Consider the following 22915-nt stretch of genomic DNA (forward strand, 5'->3'; position numbering starts at 1 on the left):
ATTTTCTGGGAAGGATGGCAAGAAGGAGGTGACCTGGGACAAGATATGAGTGAGTCTGCCCCCACATGATGCTTTCTCAAGGAATATTAGAAGCATCAATCTTTTTTTTAGATCCAGGAATTTGGTTTTTCTATCTCTGATATTTAATTCATGTAAATGGTCATTAACTTCTGAAATCACCACTGGTGACATCTCACACTCACCTCTTATAATTGTTTTCTTAATATAACGTGGTCTCCACGTTTTTCAAGCTTTAAAACTAGAAATAATTACATTAAAAAGAAACAACCCTAATTGTTTTCGGTTTTCAATATATCGTGTGTACTTCAGATTCTGAGCCCTGCATCCTTTCTACTGTCTATCACACCATCAGGCATCGGTTGGTACACGATCTCAGCGTGTACTTGGTAAGGATGTCTATGATCTTTTTAAAAAAATTCATTTTTTTATTGATTTCAGAGAAAGGAAGGGATAGGGAGAGAGATTGGAATCTCCATGATAAGAGAGAATCACTGATTACCTGCCTCCTGCACGCCCCCTCCTGGGATGGAGCCCCAAACCCTTGCATGTGCCCTTGACCAGAATTCAACCTGAGACCCTTCACTCTGCAGGCAGACACTCTCTCCCTTGAGTGAAATGGGATAGAGCACAATGTCAATGATCTCAGCAGTCAGAAGCTAGTTCTGTGAGTTGGTCCAATGTTCAGCACCTCTTTCCTTCCCTTCATGCGATTTGTTGAATTAGTGCCTGTGAGCCACAAAGGAGCTGTTCCCCAAGTCCCTCCTGTCCATTCTCTGAAAATATTGAAGGATGGACTGGGTTGAACTCGAACTTTGTTCCCACAGAGCCCATCTATTCATGGTGAAGTCATTTACTGAGCATATTTCAATAGATAACTTTCCCCAAAGGCTTTAGCATGAAGATCTATTCTCCGTAATTTCCTGGGACAAGAGGAAGGAAATCTGCCTGGGGAACCTGCAGGTGTACAACTTCCCGCTTCACCCCCTCCCGCACCACAGAGGTCTCAGGGGTGCTGGGTCTGATGTCTGGTACCCACCGCTACTGAAAACAGCTCTGGGGGAGCTTTACAGGCCCCAGGAGAGAACTAGTTAAAGATGCCCTGTCATGGGCCTTAGGGCAGACTTTTTCAGGGGAGGTAAGAGGTGGTGTGTTGGGTTTGGGGTTACAACTGGGCAGTATGTGCTTTCATTGCTGTAGGAGCGTATGGATGTCTTTGGAAGGGCAGACACATGAAGACAGAATAAAACCCCTCACAGTGTGGTCTCCATGTAGGAGCTCATTGTTCCTGACTCTCCTGTGACCAAGGACAGGAGGGGTGGCCTTTTCCTAATTTTCAGGTCCTCCTGACTGTGAGTGTGAGCTGAGCTGATTAACAGGCTGTGCGATCTCCTTTGAAGGCACATTCTGTGACTCCTCAACATACTGTCACCTGAGGAAACAATCCAGACCCCCGATCAGGACCAGGACCAAATGGCTGCTTCTCAGGTAAAAGAATGGTTCTGTCTCAGAGGCTATGTTTGCCTTTCCTTGAATATTTGTTGATATATTTCTCTTTCTCTCCCTATGCCTGTGTCCCCTCTGCTGCCCTTGTTACAGAATGTCCTCTTACTCACAGCGGGCTGACTCTGTGCTGCTTCTCCCTCTGCTCAGTCATCCTTAAACCCCCCTTTCTGTGCCTGCACTCGCTCCCCCCAATTTATCTCCTCTGAACCAGTCTCCCTGTCTGAAGTGCCTACCCCTTTGTTGCCTGCACTTGGGTTCACCAGGACCCATCTCTCTTTCAGCCCCCCTTCATCTCTCTGGGCTCCGTCCTCTCCTCCATATTTCTCTACTTCTGATGTTTTTGCCTTTCTTGGTTGTTTTCCTTTCCTTATTTCTTTCCTTATTTCTTTCCTTTTTTCTTATGATAGTCAGTGAAAGCAGTTTCTATATTTCCCTCTCTCTTTTTTTTTCTCAATTTTTAAAAAAATATATTTTATTGATTTTCTACAGAGAAAGGAGAGAGGGCTAGAGAGTTAGAAACATCGATGAGAGAGATCGATCAGCTGCCTCTTGCACACTCCCCATTGGGTATGTGCCCGCAACCAAGGTACATGCCCTTGGCCGGAATCGAACCTGGGACCTTTGAGTCCACAGGCCGACGCTCTATCCACTTAACCATACCGGTTAGGGCTCCCTCTCTCTTTTTTTAATATGTTTTTATTGATTTCAGAATTCGAAGGAAAGGGAGAGAGAGAGAGAGAGAGAGAGAAACATCAGTGAGCAGAGTGAATCTTTGATTAGCTGCCTCCTGCACATCCTCCACTGGGGATCCAGTCTGAAACCTGGAGTGTGTCCTGACCAGGAATGCAACCTTGCCCTCCTGGTTCATAGGTCAACGCTCTACTTCTGAACCACTCTGGCCGGGATATACTTCTCTTCTTTTTCCCAGAGCCTTCTCTGCCTTCATTTTTTGCAGCCTCCACAAGGTCAGGAAGCATTCCCACCTTTAATTAATGACTCTCAACTATTCAGAACATCCCTTTTATGACAGATCCACTTGGGAAGGCATTCATGTCTAACATCCCTATTGGGATTTGAGATGGGGTCAGAGGCTCTTGTGTCTTAAAGAAGGGAAATGTAGGTTTTAGGTTCAAGTGGCTGCCGCATCAGCTTTTTATCAGGGGTAAGAAAATGCACATTTTACTGCTCACAATAGCTCACAAAGTTCTAAGAAGAGTAAATAAAAGAGAGTTGCTCACTAGATTAGTACGAAAGACTTGGTAGGTAACTGTACTATTAGCTTACAGAACATGAGAGGTACACATGCATTGACACTTGCAAAAATTAATGTTTATTTTTTATTATTTCCTCATAATTATTTATTTATTGATATATTTTTGCCAGTAATGTCAACAGTGGTGACCTGCCCTTCCATGTGCCTCAGTCAACTGATGCCCATTGTCTCACTCTACCTCAGGGGTCCTCAAACTACGGCCCGTGGGCCACATGCGGCCCGCCGAAAACATTTATCTGGCCTGCCGAGTGTTTTTGCCACCGCTGCCTGTCATGCTTAGCAGCCGACTTGTTCTGGGGCCGCAGTGCGCATGTGTGGAATGTCTGAGGGACAGTGAACAGGCCCCCTGTTTAAAAAGTTTGAGGACCTCTGCTCTACGTGATGTTCACGTGGCAGAGGTGCTGCACTCACCGTAGAGTTAATAGTGCCCCTTTCTCCGTAAGAAGGGTTAGTAGGAGTTTAATCAAAGTTGTACAAAGACCATCACTTCACATCTGGAAATGTCCCTCTTAGTTTGTGTTTCCTTTTGAAACTGAAGGACTTAACGTTTATTTCCTATAGATCATTGGCTTTTTCATGGGAGCTTAATATAATCAGGCCTTGATTCTTTAAATTTTCATTATATTTTATACTCATGTAACGGACATACTGTACATGATCACTTTTTGTATTTTCTAGAAAGTTTCCAAAATGATATTATTAATGTGTGTTTTGTTACATTAAATTTCTACAACATAGCTCTGCACTGATGACACAAAAATTTTGAATGAAATTTAGTAGTAACAAAAATTAGTTCCCCCAGGCTGGTGTGGATCAGTGGTGGAGGTTTTGATTCCTTGTCCAGGGCAAGTAGGTCCTGGGTACCCGTGGTAGGCAGCCAATCCATGTATCTCTCTGTCTCTTTCACATTTCTCTCTCTCTCTCTCTCTCTCTCTCTCTCTCTCTCTCTCTCTCTCTCCCCACACACACCCTCTCTCCAACCTTCCTTCCTCCCCTCCCTGTCTTTCCCTTTCCTGGCTCTACCTCCTTGCCTTCCACTTTTGAAAAGTCAATGCTAAAAATCTCCTCAGGTGAGGATTTACAACCACAAAAAGGAAATAATAAGTCTAACTTGTTTTGAATCCTTATGTTTCTCTCCTTATTGTGTTTATAAAACACAAAGGGGAACATACACAAATAGATTCATGAGATTTACAGAATCACTAAAGCATCTTGATTTCATAGTTGTGAAATGTATGTCTCTATGCTTAAACGGTTAACATGATTTCAGCAATTTTTTCTTTTTTTTTTTCAAGAACATTTTTATGGATTTCAGACAAGAAGAGAGAGGTAGAGAGAGTTAGAAACATTAGTGATGAGAGACAATTATTGATCTGCCTCCTGCACACCCCACACTGGCATTGAGTCCAGAACGGGAATCAAATCTGACCTCTTGGTTCATGGGTCAGCACTGAACCGCTGGACCAGGCAGAATAATCTTATTCTAAGATTACTCATGTGAAATTTTCCACTAAGATTATGGTTCATATGTGTCCTATTTCATGACAACTGTAAATTCCATTAACGACCGTTTTAGTTCTAAGTTTGGTATGAATTTTTTCTTCTGTTTTCTTTTTTTGTGTATTCAGAAGTATGGCACCTGATACGGAAACATTGACATCGAAGTAAAAAGTGAGCTTGTTACACATGTGGAAACACAGGCCCCAGCTGAGAATCTGGATCAGAATCTGTGTCTTCATACAAGTTCATTTCATAGTGGTTGCTTTACACTTGAGAAGAAGTCGATATACTTCCAACCCACCATCACATTTACAGCTGAGAAATATACACCACTGACCCTGAACGATGCAAACAAGCACTCAAAAATCCATATGCCTGTGTCCATGCCTTAATTTAATTTTTTTAAATATATATATTTTTATTTCAGAGAGGATGGGAGAGAGAGAGATAGAAACATCAATGATGAGAATCATTGATCAGCTGCCTCCTGTACACCCCCTAGTGGGGATCCAGCACGCAACACAATCGAGGCATGTGTCCTTGACTGGAATTGAACCTGCAACTCTTCAGTCTGCAGGCCGACACTCTATCCCAGCCGTGGGCAAACTACGGCCCGCGGGCCGTATCCGGCCCGTTTGAAATGAATAAAACTAAAAAAAAAAAAAGACCGTACCCTTTTATGTAATGATGTTTACTTTGAATTTATATTAGTTCACACAAACACTCCATCCATGCTTTTGTTCCGGCCCTCCGGTCCAGTTTAAGAACCCATTGTGGCCCTCGAGTCAAAAAGTTTGCCCACCCCTGCTCTATCCACTGAGCCAAACCAGCTAGGCCTATGTCTTAATTTTAAAGTTTATTTTCTTATAAAGAAAAATCTGTACTGTGGATCTGTGTACATGTGTCATCCTCATTTGTCAGTGTCAGAAAACACATCAGAGAATGTTACTGATCAAAGTGATCTTATTGGGTGATTCAGGATACTCCCCTAGGACCCAACCTCTTCTCCTAACACTGTTTTCATGTTGGGTGACATTATGAACTCCACTGGTGACCTCTTGGTAAATGTGTCTTTTCTTGCAGGGACCGTTGACCTTCAGGGATGTGGCCATAGATTTCTCTCAGGAGGAGTGGGAATGCCTGGACCCAGGTCAGCGGAAGTTGTACATGGATGTGATGTTGGAGAACTACAGCAACCTGGCTTCCCTGGGTGAGGTTGACTTGCTTCCGGAGTTCCTACTCCACCCCTAAGGTTTTATTTCCTTTATTATATTAACATATCTGAGAGGCTTCTGCTTTCTATGGTAGATTTTTGCTCTCCAGGAAGAAATTGGGCCCTAGCTGGTTTGGCTCAGCGGATAGGCTCAGTTGCCTGCAGACTGAATGGTCCCAGGTTAGATTCAGGTCCAGGGCCAATGCCCAGATTGTGCAGGAGACTACAGATCAGTCAGTGATTCTCTCTCATCCTTGATGTTTCTTTCTCTCCCTCTCCCTTCCTCTCTGAAAGCAAGAAAAATATGTTTTTTTAAAAGGAACAAATTGGGGATTTTTTTATGTAGAAAAGAAAGGATTTGTTATATGAATTAGGAACTCAATATTTGTACACTTTACATGTCTACATGGAAGTACTATCAGAAAATAATGCTTTCGATTATCATTTTGTAAAATATTTTAATATTCTGTCATGTCTTCTGGCCAGAGGACAAACTGGATTTGAAATGGGAAAGCTTCTATCAAAATTCACACTCTATTTCTTTTATCTTTTGATTTTTTAAAATTTCGTTGAATTCAGAGAGGAAAGGAGAATTAGAGAGATAGAAACTTCAGCTGGGCATTAATTGATTTATTTGTATGTGCCCTGCCCAGAGATCAAACTGTAGCTGGACAGGTGGAATGAAGTTAACTAGAAGAGGACATTCTGCCAAGAAAGGACGGGAGCCTTCAAGCAGGCCACGTCAGAACACAGTCTTGCAAGCAAGTCTTATTGTTCAGAGGCAGAACTTTCCTTCAGGTGATAAATAGTCCATGAGGGCATGGAAAGTTCACGGGAGGGTACACTGCTGCAGGTGGAAAGAGTCTTTGTATAATATAGGAAATTAGTAGTGTAATGTATAACTTAGCTCAGATGATCTCATAAGCATGCTTGTTAATCATTGTTACTTGCTGTACTCCATTGTTATTTGCTGTACTCCCTGAATAAAAGCCATGAGGGCTTTGGGGGCTTTTGCTACTTGCCTGACTAGCAATAGCCCTCTGCTTCTCTAAACTTAATCCTGCATGCCAAGCTCATCTCAGCGTCTCCATTCACAAAGAACATCAACACAAACCTACAACTTTATTATATAGGTACAGTCCTCTTAGCAACTGGGCTACCTTTGCAGGCAGATTGGATTCTTTCACTTACTTCTATGTATCTAGGTTTCTGTCATATCTTTTCATGGCTTGATGTATTATTTCTTTACAGTAGTGAATAAGACTTCATTGTATGTACTTCACTATATTTATCCATTCACTTGTTGACGGACCTCTGCATTGCTTCCAATTTTTGTAAATCATGAATAAGCAGCCCCTTATAGGCTTTTGTGTAGATAAAAGGCTTAACTCTTTGGTTTAAGAGTAAGGAGCCCAATTACTGAGTGTGTATTCAGTTTTATAAAAACCTCCAGAGCATCTCTCCAAGGGGCTGTAGCATTTGGCATTTTCAGCAGCAGTGATTGGAGTTCCAGTTGTTCCACCATCACAAAGGCATTTGGTATGGTCAATGTTCTGGATTTTATGACCAGTTCAATGGTGGTTTACTGTTGCTTGCCTGTGCTGTTTGTTTGTTCTCATTGTTTTAATGTGCATTTCCTTAGTGACCTAAGATGTGCAGGATCTTGTTACACTGATTTTCTATGTGTATATATTTTGTAGTGCTGTGCATTAAGATGTTTGGCCCTTTTCACGTTGGTTCTTTTGTCCATGTTGAGTTTGAAGTCTTCCTTGTGTGTTTAGCATAATTGTCCTGTACATGTTGACTTTTACATATATATATTAACGTCAGAGAGAAAGAGAGAGGAAGAGGGAGATAGAAGCATCAATGATAAGAGAGAATCATTGATCAGCTGCCTCCTGCACACCCCCTACTTCGGATCGAGCCCACAACTTGATATTGTTCCCTGACCAGGAATTGAACTATGATTTTCTGGTTCATAGGTGGATGATCAACTGCTGGGCCATGCCAGCTGGGTCATGTTGACTGTAACAAAATATTTTCTCAGCCTGTGGCTGCTTCTTCTTTTTTTCTGTTGAGATTGCCATATTTATTGTTCTTGTTTTTTCTTTAATGTTTGAGTTGATACGTTGGATGTTTCCATTTTAATACAATGAATTGAAACACAAACTTGGTTATGTATTTGCCTTTCAAAAATGTGAGATGTATGAAATTAATGTAGCTTTATAAGTACCGCGCGCTAACCGATTGCACCACTGGAGCTCCTAATGTAGCTTTATATTCAATAACATGGAAGTTATATTTGAAGCTATTGTGTCATTTCTGGAATAAACACATAGTGAGTCTTGTCTTGAAGGAGATGAGTTGAGATATAAATTTTGTCTCCTTACATGTCAAGTCAAATGAAGTCATTTAATTGATTTTAAACTAGGGGCCTGGTGCACAAAGTCATGCAGGGGTGTGATCCCTTGCCCTGGCTGGCCATCGCTGTATCACCCAGTCCCAATCAGGGCCAATCGGCTCTGGGGAGGGGTCGCGGGAGGTTGGGTGGCTGTGGGAGTTTGGCTGTAGGAGCTCACTGACTGCGTTGTGTCTGCCCCCTGGTGGTCAGTGTTTGTCATAGTGATAGGTCGAGCTGTCGACTGGTCATAATGGTCGCTTAGGCTTTTATATATATATAGATGGTACAGCATCATTATAAAAATAGTCCTTTTTTTTCCAGTCCAATATCTTTACTGTTGCAAATAGTGCTGCAGTGGATATATGTGTGGGTATATCTTTTTGAATTTGTATTCTCTGTATAAATCCCCAGAAATGGAATCATTGTGTTACCTGATACTTGTTTTTAAATATTGGAAAATCCTCCATCATGTTTTGTTAGTGGCTGCACCAATGTGTTTATAATCCTGCTGAGAGTGCATGAATGTTCTTATTTCTCCACTTCATTGGTAATACTTGTTGTTTTTTTGATTTATGGATGATTGGCATCCTGTTAGGTGTTTGGTGGTATTTCATGGTGGTGTCCATTTGCATTTCTCTGATGATGAATGAGTTGAACATCATTTAATATGTCTATTGGGAATCTTTATATCCTGTTTGGGAAATGTCTATTCAGGTCCTCTGCCCATTATTCAATCATATTGACTTTTGGAACATCGATGAAGAGAGAGAATCATCAATTGGCTGCCTCTTGCATGATCAGGATCGAGTCTTCACCCCAGGCCTGTGCCCTGACGTGGAACCAAACCATGACCATCTAGTTCAGTGATGGCGAACCTTTTGAGCTCGGCGTGTCAGCATTTTGAAAAACCCTAACTTAACTCTGGTGCCATGTCACATATAGAAATTTTTTAATATTTGCAACCATAGTAAAACAAAGACTTATATTTTTGATATTTATTTTATATATTTAAATGCCATATAACAAAGAAAAAGCAACTAAAAAAATGAGTGCGTGTCACGTCTGACACGTGTGTCAGAGGTTCGCCATCACTGATCTAGTTCATAGATCGAAGCTCAACCACTGAGCCACTGCTGCCAGGCAAATTCTTTGATGTTTTAAGTTGAACATATATTTCACTAATGATTCTGTATTTTTTAATTCTGGTACTATATTTTTCAATTTCCCCTTTGGTGTGATGTTTATAAAATACTTTCTCATTCTATTTTTACTTTGGTTATGTAATATTTTGTTGACATTATTTAGTTGTCTTTTTTTTTTTTTACTTTTGGGCTTTAAGATATTTAGTTCCATTCTTTTTCAGGTAATTAATATATTTCCATTAATGTAGTGCCAGTTTGATTACATTTATTTTGTTTTCTTGATGGTACACTTTTTCTGTTTTTGGAATGACGTGATATCTTTTGTTGAGACTCCAGAATTGTATAGTAGCAGGCTTTTGATCATGGTTTCTGTAGGAGAAAACAAATGGTAATCATCTGTGGAAGGAATTTTTCGGTCAACACTGTTTTCAGGATTTGTATTCTTGGTTCGGTTGTCTTTTTAATTTCCCAGTTGAAATGTTCTCTGTTTCTTTCTCAGACCCACGGTATCTTTTCAGGCTTCATATACATCTTCAGTACCACAGTCTTTGTGGTGCTTGAACACTTTCTCATTATTTCTTTGTAGCAGCCACTACAGGGCACTCACCGTGTACTGCCATTCTGTTCTCACTCTGTGTCATGCACACAGACACATGTTCTTCAAGGTGCTTCAAAACAGGGAGATCATTGAACACGCACTTTCCTCATCTCTCTTTCCCTCCAGAGAAGAAACTTGGAATTGGGAGTGTTTTTATAATATTGCCATTGTGTTCCAAGGTGTTTGAGCAGGTATCATTGGTAAACGTAAGCAATTCTTTGTTCCTCTTTGATGTGAGTTTTCTTCATTGTACCTGTCTTGAGCTTTGTTTGAATTCTTCACTTGCTCTTGGAGTACTCCAAAATGTCATTCGGTCAATACTTGCTGGTAAGTTCAAAGTGCACTCACCTGATTGTCAAAACCTAAATATTTCTTTTCTTTCAGCTCTTTCATGTAAAGATAACCATGCCTTTATGCCAAAGCCCGGAATACAAGATTTATTCTCTGAAATAATACTGGTAAGATATAAAAGGCGTTGCTTTGACAATGAATACTTATAATGAAAGCCTTTGAATTTGAGGAAGAGTGTGTTGATAACAGAAGATGTTAATATACAAAGAACTAATCTGAAATAGTCCGATATAATAAAAGCGTAATCTAAGTGTCCGACCAATCCATCGACCATTTGGTCAACCCTTCAACCAGTCGCTCTGACGCGCACTTACCACCAGGGGCAGATACTCCGACCAGTAGATTAGCTTGCTACTGTGGTCCGGCTGTACTGGGTGAGAAGGCCAGACACGCCCTGGAGAAACACACTGATCTACCAATGGTACCTCCCTGGCTGCGGTCATTTCCTGTCTAGCTAGCCCTCCAGTCCATGGGACCCCACCCTTGCATGATATCATGCACCGGGCCTCTAGTTATTATAATTAAATTCTTGTTACCTAATGAGGTCACGTGTATTAAGTCATTTTAAAGTCAGTTACTTTGGGAGATCTGTGTGTTTATGCACATGAGGGTCGAAAACAACTTTTTACTGTTAGGCATTTTGGAAAGAAAATCTAAGGCATGCTGGCTTGGCATTTTGGCAGTCTTTTAAAAACGATTCATCCTTCTTCCTCTGACAATGTTTTGTACTTACTTTTTTTGTCTATAATTTTAATATATTAGGAAAGCTTTTTTTATACAACTATCTTGGTTTAATACCTAAAAAAATGGTATTATGGAACAAGTGTACGTGTTTAATGAAATTATAACTGTGGCTAAAGGCCTTTCTATCTCCTGTTATCACCAGAGTACACACAATGGAGATAGCAGTTATCAATGGATTGAACAATGGAAAAAGTTTAAGCAAGAATCATATATTAATCATCGGACAGGGGAACTTGCAGAGGACCATTATAAAAGCGGAAGAGTCTTTGACCGAATGTCCAATCACAATATATGTCAGGTTATTCCTATCGCGGAGAAGACACGCAAAGAGAGTAAATGTGTCAGGTCTTTTCAGCAGTCTTCAAATTACACTGAACAAGAGAATATTCATGCTAGAGAGGAGGCTTACAAATGGAATCCATGTGGGAGAGTCTTCAGTCAAATATTCAATCTAAATAAAATGAAAAAAATCCATAATGGAGAAAAACCTTATAAATGTAAAGATTCTGGTGAAAGATCGAATTGGCCTTCAGGTTGTATGCTAAATCAGAAAATTCATACTGGAGAGAAGCCTTACAAATGTAAAGCATGTGGCAAAGCCTTTAAATGTCATTCATCTCTTATTGTACATAAGGAAAGAATTCATGCTAATGCAAAATTTTACAAACTCAGGGAAAATGGAACAGGCTTTAGTCAGTCCTCAAGACACAATCAACATCATAGAAATCATAGAGAAGAAATGACTTACAAATGTTCAGAATGTGGGAAAACCTTTAGTTGGCCCTCAAACCTTATTACTCATCAGAGAGTTCATACTGGACAGAAGCCTTATAAATGTAGCAAATATGGCAAAGCCTTTATCAATTCCTTTTACCTTAGTCGTCAGAAGGTTCATTCTGGAGAGAAGTCTTATAAATGTAGAGAATGTGGCAAAGCCTTTAGCCGGTCCTCACACCTTACTTATCATCAGAGAGTTCATTCTGGAGAGAAGCCTTATAAATGTAAAGTATGTGGCAAAGCCTTTCGCTGGCCCTCAAACCTTATTGGGCATCAGAGAGTTCATACTGGAGAGAAGCCTTACAAATGTAGAGAATGTGGCAATGTCTTTAGCCAGTCCTCCTCCCTTAATCTACATCAGAGAGTTCATACTGGAGAGAAGCCTTATAAATGTAGAGAATGTGGCAAAGCTTTTAGCCGGTCCTCCTCCCATAATCTACATCAAAGAGTTCATACTGGAGAGAAGCCTTATAAATGTAGAGAATGTGGCAAAACCTTCAGTGAGTCCTCAAAACTTACTCGTCATCATAAAATTCATACTGCAGATAAGGTTTATAAATGTAGCGCATGTGGCAAAGCCTTTAGCCGGTTCTCACACCTTACTTATCATCAGAGAGTTCATTCTGGAGAGAAGCCTTTTAAATGTAGAGAATGTGGCAAAGCCTATAGTCGGTTCTCACACCTTACTTATCATCAGAGAGTTCATTCTGGAGAGAAGCCTTATAAATGTAAAGTGTGTGGCAAAAGCTTTAGCTACTCCTCATATCTTAATCGTCATCAGCGTATTCATACTGGAGAGAAGCCTTATAAATGTAGAGAATGTGGCAAAGCCTTTAGCCAGTACTCATCACATACTAATCACCAGAAAATTCACACTGGAGAGAAACCTTATAAATGTAGAGAATGTGGCAAAGCCTTTAGCCACTTGTCAACCCTTACTAATCATCAGAAAGTTCACACTGGAGAGAAACCTTATAAATGTAGAGAATGTGGAAAAGCCTTTAGCAGGTCCTCAAATCTTATTGTACATCACAGAATTCATACAGGAGAAAAGCCATATAAATGTAGAGAATGTGGCAAATCCTTTGTCACCTCCTCAGGCCTTACTAGGCATCAGAGAGTTCACACTTGAGAGAAGCCTTATAAATGTAGAGGATATAACGGCCTTTCATCAGTGTTCCTGCCTTAATGCACAGCAGAATTCATACTTGAGAGAAGAGTTACAGATGTGAAGAGTGTCGTAAGTCCTTTACCAGCTATGAGAACTTACTGAACATCACAGAATGGATACTGGCAAGAAGACTTACAAATGTGAAAAACATAGAAAAGCCTTTAAAAGGCATTCATGTCTTGCTGTACCCGAGAGACCTCATACTAAAGACAGTCCTTACAAATGTAGAGTTTGGCTGCAGACTTTACACATAGCTCACAATTTACTGAACATCAGAGATTTTATAGTGGAGGAAAGCCTTACACTAGAAAATTAAGAAAGCCTTTAACCTGTGGTCTACCCTACTCAACATTTCAGGAATCATTCTAAAGAGAAATAGCATTAACGAAGTTTTCATCTAAGGATTTAAGCTTCAATGGTTGAAGCTACATTAAGAACGATAAAATGAGGTCTTACAAATTATCAGGCATATGTCAAAGTGTATATCCTTATTTGTATCTTATACAACATCTGATAATTATTAGTGGATCAAAGCTGAGCAGATATAAAGAATATGACAAAGCTTACTCAGTATGCAAACCTTACCTGACATCAGAATTCATACTAGGGAGAAACAATTCAAGTGCAAACATTGTCCTGAAGTCTTTAATTAGCATCCATAGCTTATTCCTCACATGGGGATTTATTCTCGGGGGAAACCTTAAAATTGAATAATGTGGGAAATCATATAGGTGGACCTACAGCCCCAGTCTTATCAGGGATTATAATTGGGTAGAAATTCTACATTCATGATATAGGAGGAAGGACTTTTGTTTAAAATATACAGTTTATATATGTTCATAGCAGGACAATTCACCATAACTAAGATTTGGAAACAGACTAAGTGCCCATCAGTAGAGGAGTGGATTAAAAAACAGTGGAATACTACACTGCAGTAAAAAAGAAAGAATTCTTACCATTTGTTGCAGCATGGATGGATCTGGAGAGCATTATGCTAAGTGAAATAAGCCAGTTACAGAAAGACAAATATCACATGATCTCATTCATTTATGGAATATAATGAACAACATAAACTAATTAACAAAAACAGATCCAGAGATAGAGAAGCATCGATTAGACTGTCAAACCCCAGAGAGAAGGTAGGGAAGGGTGGGGGTAAGGGGGATCAACCAAAGATCAACCAAAGGACTTGTATGCATGCATATAAGCCTAACTAATGGACACAGACAACAGGGGGGTGAGGGCATGAGTTGGGGAGGTCGGGGTGGTTATGGTGGGATAAGGACACATATGTAATACCGTAATAAAAAATTAATTAAAAAATATATATAGTTTATAAAACTCCAAGGAATTTATGCCTTAAGATGTAAAAACTTTATCCAAGTATGTAATTGATTATGAATTTTAAAGTATCACTAAATTGGCTACTAGATAGGTAGCCAAAATGCCTTTCAGATATTGCTCTAAACCAAAATGTTTATTATGCAGTGTACTCCAAACTTTAAATGTAGTTAGGTAATGTTTGTATACTTGAATATATCAAAAGAATTGATGTTTCCAGATGTACAATTACTTAGGATGTTATCTCATTTATTTTGAAGTCTTTTGAGAAGGAAATATTAATGTGATTCTACTCCCATATCACTTGATGCTGCTGTGTTTTATTCCTGGTGTATGTGTGAAATCATGGGGTTGATTGTTTCTGTCCTAAAGATCTGTGAGCTGTTGTACATTATATGGACTTCATTTGTGTACACTTTCCCATGGAATATTGGGTACATTGTAAGGCGCACTATTTTCTTCTATTAGAGAATAATCCTTGAATAATCTTTTAAAATAGTTCTCGAGTTTTGTAAATGATGTCATCAAAGTTACTTCCTTGTCTGTGCCAATGTGTTCAGCTGAAAAGTTTTTGTGGGTGTTCAATTTGTGGTTGTCACATTTAGGTGACCAGAGCTACCTTCAGGACAGTGCTGACTGTGTAATAGATTTTCCATAATTAAGAGGAATATTGCAATACCAGTGACGTTGTTATACCCAAGATTCAGAATCGGCATGAACTCTGCTGGTGGAGAGAGGACACCTTTCCCAGGCTGTACTGCTGGCTGAACTCAGGAAAAATAATTTTATTTCTTTCATTTCCTATTTCCTGTTCCTTTCTGATTTTTCACCTTGTCTTCTAAGCTGCCATTCCTTTTGCAGTGCTATAACCACAGCATGTAAAGTTCTTCCTGTCCCACATCAGCCCGTCAAGCCTATGTAGATTCTGCTCAATAGTTTCGAATTTATAATGTAATGATTGACATCACAATTTGACGAATATTTTGCTTTATATTCATGAAGGAAGTAGCCCACCATTCAGGTTCTCATGCTGATACCTATATTTTTAATACTAATATTAACTTTTGGAATACCACAAATTGGCATCTATGTACTTAGTAATTGGGATGATTTCTCTTGTCCTGATTTTCATTGGAAACCTTGAGAATTTCTCATTGTTGTCCTGTTAACTTCTTCATTGGGATGGAATTAACCCATATTAAACAGGTTTTATTCTCACTTTTTTCATATATTTTTTTTTATTGATTTTAGAGAGGAAGGGAGAGAGATAGAAACATCCATAATGAGAGAGAATCTATTCTCACTTTCCTGAATGTAGGTTAATGTTGGTCATTCTTTCTAGAGGAACCCCAGAGACCATGGCAGCTTTGTAGGTGAATCCTTTTAGTAATTTGGATGAAAGTTATTTTTTATATTCACAGCCTGACCAGAGGTATGTCCATTGCCATTAGCTGTCCCTGGAGTGTTTTCCAAGCCATCACTGTAAGTTCCAGGGACTGTAGGATAGCAGAGATTAAAATGAAAGCCGCACATTTATTCTCAGTGTCCAGTGCCGAATTTGTACAAGTTTATAAGCATCAGTTCCTAAGCATGTGCCACCCAAAGGACTGAAAAAATGATTGCAGAGACAAGATGTTCAGTATGCTTCTACTCTACTTTCTGGCATACTCATGGAGCATTCCTATGTATATGTGTCTCCTGATATTTTGTGACTGGGACTCATCTGGACCAGGGGCTTTATGAATTTGTTCTGTTAATTGACATACCATGGGATCCAGACCTTTCAAAGACTTCAATCCCATCTAGACAATATTTCCATTTTCTGGTAAAGTAGTGAGGAATGTTGAAGAGGTGTATTGATACCAAATACACATAAGATTTTTTTTTTCTCATGTGGCCATTAGGAAAATAGATGAAGCAGACAAACAGTCACTGCTGTTTGTTTTAAAAATTCTTGCAGCACACCAGTTTGCATGTGTGACACTCCAGTTGATAATCTCTGGGGTAAACATATAAAATCCCGGGGCAGGCGGGGAGAGGTCACGGGGGAAGGGGAGGGAAGGAGACATATGTAATACTTGAAACAATAAAGAATGTACATAAAACATAAAATCTGTCTTGTCTAATGATTCCTTTAAGACCACTTTTCCTTATTGATTTATTTGTTTGGGAGATCTATCCATTGATTTCCATGGGAAGTTAAAGTCCCCTCCTATGATTGAATTAATTAATTTCAAATGCCAATAGCTATATACCTATCAATAATCATGTACAATATAAATGTTTTAACTGCTTCAGCCAGAATACACAGGGTAGCTGAATGGATAGGAGAACAAGACCCTTAACATATGCTGTTCACATGAGGCAAAGTCTGTTTCTCCTATCAGTGTCTCCCCCGCACCCCCACATTGGTTCCTGCGCATTTGTGCACATTAATACATCAGTACACATGTCTCTTATTTCCTGGTTTGTATAGAGCTGCCAGGACATCCATCCAGGTGGGACCCCTAAGCAATTTTTACCGACCAACCTGGATGATAGTCCAGATGCAGGGGTGGGCAAACGTTTTAACTCGAGGGCCACAATGGGTTCTTAAACTGGACCGGAGGGCCGGAACAAAAGCATGGATGGAGGGTTTGTGTGAACTAATATAAATTCAAAGTAAACATCATTACATAAAAGGGTATGGTCTTTTTTTTTTTTTTAGTTTTTTTCATTTCGAACGGGCCGGATTCGGCCCGCGGGCCGTAGTTTGCCCACAGCTGGTCCAGAGCCTACTTGCAATCTCTAGTCCCTGTGTGAATAGACACCCCTTCTCAAAGTGATCATCTCACCAAAGCCTGTGGCTGAGTTCCACGTTACTATCTCATGCAGGGATGTGTAGTAAGGATGTTAATTCATTATGTGAACATTAAAGCAAACAGTAAAACTAGCTTTCAAATGTTTACTAGCATCATTTAAACCCAAAATAATTTTAAACTTGAAATACACAAGGTAATATTATTCTGTTTACTGTAGAAATTCTTAAGATGGTGCTCGTGGATTTTGCATCAACCAGATTGCATCTGTATGTTCCACAGACATTTCTAAAAGCTTATTTCCAATACAGGGCCTCTTGGTTTTCTCAGAAATAATAGGAGTTTTGAAAAATTTAAAGTATTTTTATTTTACTATGTTAAGGTTTTATTTTATATTTATATGTTTGTTAACTTTTAAAAATATTTTTTTAATGAATGCAGAGAGGAAGGGAGAGAGACAGAAACATCAATGGTGAGAGAGAATCCTGGATTCCCTGCCTCCTGCATACCTCACACTGGGGATGGAGCCATCAAGCTAGGCATGTTCCCTGACCAGGAATGGAACTCTGACTTCCTGGTTCATGGTTCTATACTCAACCACTGAGCCACGCCTTTTAGGCTGGTTTTATTATTTTAAATAAATGTTTATGCTGAGATAGATGGAAAGTTTTGAAGATACATTGCTATTGGACAAAACAAAACAAAAAAGGAAAAACGGAAGCTCCTAGGACTCAGCTTACTTCCACTCATATGTATGTACTCACTACACAGTGTCCTGCTATTTGTCTATAGATGAAATCTTTTTCAATGAAACATACTTCATATTAGATGCTCACTAACACATATTGTGGTAAAAATTGTGGGTATAAAGGGAGATGTAATTATTGGATATTTAATCAATGGTTTTACTTCTCTTTTAGGCTTACACTACAGAGAATGTACCACCATACAGACTGTTGCAGAATTAATGATTCCTTTGTTGTTGTTTATTTTTGACCCCTGGATGTGCCCCAACCTGGGCTCCAACCCGCAATCCTGGCACATTGGGATGGCACTCCAACCAGCAAAGTTACTCATTGGCCAGGACAACATTAATGAATCTTTTTGTTGTTTTGAATCCTCACCTGAGGCTATTTTTTCATTGATTTTTAGAGAGAGTGAAAGGAAGGGGAGCAGACACGATGAGAGAAACATCAGTGTGAGAGAGACACATCCATTGGTAACCATCTGCTCAGCCCAGGGTTCCAGCCTGCAAGGTAGGTATGTCCCCTTTACTGGAATCAAAGCCAGGGCTCCCAGTCCATGAACCAATGATGTATATCCACTGAGTAACACCAGCTGGGGCCAGAATTAATGATTCTTGAGCTAAAAAACAGACACGGTGAGAGAAACATCAGTGTGAGAGAGACACATCCATTGGTAACCATCTGCTCAGGCCAGGGTTCCAGCCTGCAAGGTAGGTATGTCCCCTTTACTGGAATCAAAGCCAGGGCTCCCAGTCCATGAACCAATGATGTATATCCACTGAGTAACACCAGCTGGGGCCAGAATTAATGATTCTTGAGCTAAAAATACGTCCCAATGTCTTCTTCATTTGACAGGTTTGTTATTTATACATGACAGATAATTCAAAAATAGAAAACAAAACAAAAAATAGGGGGGGCGGGGGCAACAAAATAGGTTATAATTATGAGAAGTAGTTATAATTGTAAGAAGTAAACTTTCTGGCCCAGCCTGTGTTGCTTAGTGGATGTGCATTGACCTATGAACCAGGAGGTCGGGTTAGATTCCTAGTCAGGGCACATGCCCAGGTTTCCCCTTCAATCCCTAATAGGGGGCATGCAGGAGTCAGTAGAACATTGATCTTCTCTCATCATTGATGTTTCTTTCTCCCTTCCTCTCTGAAATCAATAAAACATTCTAAAAAGTAAATGTAGTTTCTCTTTCTTTAAAATCCTTATCTAAAAAAAAAAATTCTTATCTAAGGATATTTTTTTCCATTGATCTTAGAGAGAGTGTGTGGGATAGCGGGGAGAGAGACAGAAACATTGATATAAGAGAGACACATTAATTGGTTGCCTCCCTCAGGCACACAGGACAGGCTGGAGACCAAACCTCCCACCCAAATACCAGACTTGATTGGGAATCAAATCTGTGACCTTCTGGTGGGTGGGACGACACTCTAACCCACTGAGCAACACCTGCTGAAGTGCAGATTCTCTTTGAAGGGACATATAATAAATGTGATGTTACATTATATTAGATGTGACTGACAAATATATCATGATGTAAAGTTTATCTTAAAGGTATTTCACACCCTGTCCTATTTGGCTCATTTGTTTGCATGTAGTGCACTTCACCAAAAGGTTGCAGGTTTGATTCCTGGTTCCACAAATTCCTGAATTGGGTGTGTGATTCCAGATCTCAGGGCTCCTTAGGGAGGCAACCAATGAATGTTTGTTTTCCAATTCTATGTTTCTCTCCATCTCTCCCATCCTCTAAATTCAGTTTTTTTAAAAAAAAACTTTAAAAATATCTTCAAAGGAAGGTATTTCCCAGCTCCCAGCGGCCCCAGAGAACTGCCCTGCCAGCTGGAGGCACCTGTGTGTAGGAGCCTAAGTGAAAGCAGCAGAGAAGGGCTCAGCCACCCCAGAGTTATGTGCAATGATGAATTTTGGTTGATTTAAGCTTTGGGTGTTTTATTCCACAAGAAAGACTAGTTGTAAGAGAAAAGAGTTCCTGAGATTGAGGGGGTCAGTAATAAAAACCTAACACATGTGACATGGCCTTGGGACTGGCTACTGGATAGAGGCTGGAAGGAGACTGTTAGTGGAGGCTGCAAGTGAAGGAAGTAGGATGGAAGTCTGGAAGGATGGGAAATCGTGTTGTTTGTTGTTTTTTGTTTTGTTTTGGGAAATCATGTTTTGATCTAGTGAAGAAGTTCACAAACCTTTTGCCAATAGCACATGAAGCAGAAGAACCACCTGGGCAACTCATAGACTCAAGAAATACTCTAGAGGGAGAACCAAGATGGTGGCGTAGGGAGTGGACCTGTGCGTGCTGCTCTCTCACAGCATCATTGAAACTACCAACTATGAGGCAAACAACCACCACTCAGAACCATGGGGAAGTTGGCCCAGTGGGAGATCTACAACTGGAAGAAAAGAAAGAAGCGCAGTGAGACTGAGAGGGAGCTACAGAAGCGCCAAAAACAGAGGTACGCAGTCACACGCCAGGCGGGCTGCAAATGGATTCGCGGGTTTTTTTCAATCGGAAGCGGTTACGAACCCTTGAATCCTCTGGGCTTGGTCGGGGCGGGGCTCTGAGGCCCCAGATCCCACGGGGAGAGGCGGCCTCGGCCTTGCAGCGGTCTGAAAGCGAGGGAAGCTCTGACGCGCTGCTACTCGCCGGCACTGAGGGACGAGAAGTCCTGGTGTCCCCGGGAGGCGAGGGGCACGGAGATGCCGCCATGGCTATTTCCTCTTCGCTGGCGACTCCCTGAGACCCCGCCCTACTCAATTTACATTCCCATCTGGTCTGTGCCGGAGACACAAGAGGAAATGCCCATGCTTCTGCAAACTCTCAAATCCACTGAACTGGTTTGGGCGGGTCTCTGAGACCCCAGGCCCCACGGGGAGAGAGGGCACGGCCTTGCAGCCATCAGAAAGCGAGGGAGGCTCTGGCGCACGCACGGCTGCTCACCGGCACTGGGGGACGCAAAGTCCCGGTGTCCCGGAGAGGCGAGGGGTGCGGAGACACCTCCAATGCTATTTGCTCCGCCCCGGCAACTCCCTGAGACCCCACCCTACTCAATTTACATTCCCATCTGGTCTGTGCCGGAGACACAAGAGGAAATGCCCATGCTTCTGCAAACTCTCAAATCCACTGAACTGGTTCAGGCGGGATCATGAGGCACCACCTGCGCTTTTGCAGCCTAACCCAACAAACTGCATACTTCAACTCCTTGCACCGATGGGAGACACACTCAAGAAGGAGACCCAGGAGAACCAAGATGGCGGCTTAAGGAAGAGACCTGTGCGTGCTGCCTCACACAACAACATCGAAACTACCAACTGTAGGACAAACATCTATCATATGGAACCATGGGAAAGTTGGCCCAGTGGAAGCTCTACAACTGGAAGGAAAGAAAGAACATTGAGACTGAGTAGGATGTGCAGAGACACCAAGTACAGAGGTTGAGACGGCCCTGGTGAGGTTGAATCGGTCCCGGTGAGGTTGAAACGGCCCATGTGAGGTTGAGACGGCCCCTGTGAGGCTGAGACGGCCCCGGTAAGGTTGAGACGGTCCCGGTGGGGTTGCAACGGCCCCGGTGGGGTTGCAACAGCCCCAGTGAGGTTGAAAAGGCCCCTGTGAGATTGAGGCGGCCCCGGTGAGGCTGGGACGGCCCCGGTGAGATTGAATCGGCCCCGGTGAGGTTGAATCGGCCCCGGTGAGGTTGGGACGGCCCCGGTGAGGTTGAATCGGTCCCGGTGAGGTTGGGACGGCCCCGGTGAGTTTGATATGGCCCCGGTGAGTTTGAAATGGCCCCGGTGAGGTCGGGACGGCCCCGGTGAGGTTGAAACGGCCCGGTGAGGCTGAAACTGCCCCGGTGAGGTGGGGACGGCCCCAGTGAGGTTGAAATGGCCCCGGTGAGGTCGGGACGGCCCCGGTGAGGTCGGGACGGCCCCGGTGAGGTAGGGATGGCCCCGGTGAGGTTGAAACTGCCTCGGTGAGGTCGGGACGGCCCCGGTCAGGTTGGGACTGCTCCAGTGAGGTTGGGACAGATAATGGGGACCAGTATAGACTGATGAACAGGGGTAGATGCAGAGGCAGAGCAACATTGAACAGACTGTCAAACTACAGTGGGAAGCCTGGGGAGGGTTTGGGGGGGTGATTAAGATATCAACCGAAGGACTTATATGCATGCATATAAGAGTAACCAATGGACACAAGACACCAGGGGGGGTGGGTAGGGGCCGGGGGAATGTCAAGGGGGGGAAAAAAAGGAGACATATGTAATACTCTTTTTAATACTTTAAGAAATAAAAATTATTATAAAAAAAAGAAATACTCTAAATTACATGTTTCTAATCAGGACATATCTTTAAAGTAAATACAGTTTCAAAATACTCTAGGGAATATCTATATTTTTGAAAATACTGGAAAGTAATCAAAATTTAAAAATGGATATAAGATTAAGTAAAGAGATAATAACTATTCTTATAACTGTTTTAAATATTGTTTTTTTAAAATTATTTTCTATCCCAAATATAATGAATACTAACAAGAGACATTGTACATTATGGTAAATGGCCCATTATCTAGATCAGGGGTCCTCAAACTACGGCCCGCGGGCCACATGCAAATACAAATATTGTATTTGTTTCCATTTTGTTTTTTTTTACTTCAAAATAGATACGTGCAGTGGGCATAGGAATTTGTTCATAGTTGTTTTTTTTTAACTATAGTCCGGCCTTCCAACGGTCTGAGGGACAGAGAACTGGCCCCCTGTTTAAAAAGTTTGAGGAACCCTGATCTAGATTATAGAGACTACTAAATTAAAGACATTCATTTCAAAATGCACTCCCAGAACACAAAAACTTCAAAGACTACAACTTACAAACAGAAAATTTTTATCCCTTTAAAAATACCAGATGAAAATATCTCCCCCACAGTGTTGGATGGGATCTGATCTCATCAGGGGCCTAACCTTGAATGGATACCTGGGTCTCTCTGTGACACCCCCACCCTCCTGCTTCCCTAACTCAATCTGCCTCGCCCTTCAGTTGGGGAGACAGGGAGGGGCTGAGAGAGCAGGCTGCCCTTCCCCTCCCCCCTCCTCACTGAGGGTTTAAGGATCCAGGCGAATCGGAGGCATAAAGTTTCTGGTTTCAAACTCAATCTGCCCGCCTTTTGAATTCTCTGTAACTTCACTGTAAGAATGTGCTCCCGGCTTGTGAAGATCCTGGGAAAGACCCCTCCCTGGGACACCTGCAGCTGAAGGGCAGACCAGCCAGTAGCTCTAAGCACAGCCTCTGGGAGCTGGGAAACTTCTGTGTGAATTCCAGGTTCCTCCTCCCTC

At 41.5% G+C, this 22915-nt stretch overlaps 1 protein-coding gene across 1 annotated transcript in view; it reads left to right on the plus strand.

Moving 5' to 3' along the window:
• The first annotated feature begins 721 nt into the window (after positions 1-721).
• The window catches only part of LOC102240656 (zinc finger protein 91), a 50972-nt gene continuing 28778 nt past the window's right edge, over positions 722-22915 (plus strand). The window contains 3 exon segments of the mRNA XM_014547411.1: positions 722-1506; positions 5381-5507; positions 10036-10109. Coding sequence (XP_014402897.1) covers positions 1492-1506; positions 5381-5507; positions 10036-10109 — 216 coding nt within the window. The 5' untranslated portion in view covers positions 722-1491.

Source organism: Myotis brandtii, unplaced genomic scaffold, assembly GCF_000412655.1.
Source record: "Myotis brandtii unplaced genomic scaffold, ASM41265v1 scaffold4717, whole genome shotgun sequence".
Taxonomy (NCBI): Eukaryota; Metazoa; Chordata; class Mammalia; order Chiroptera; family Vespertilionidae; genus Myotis; species Myotis brandtii.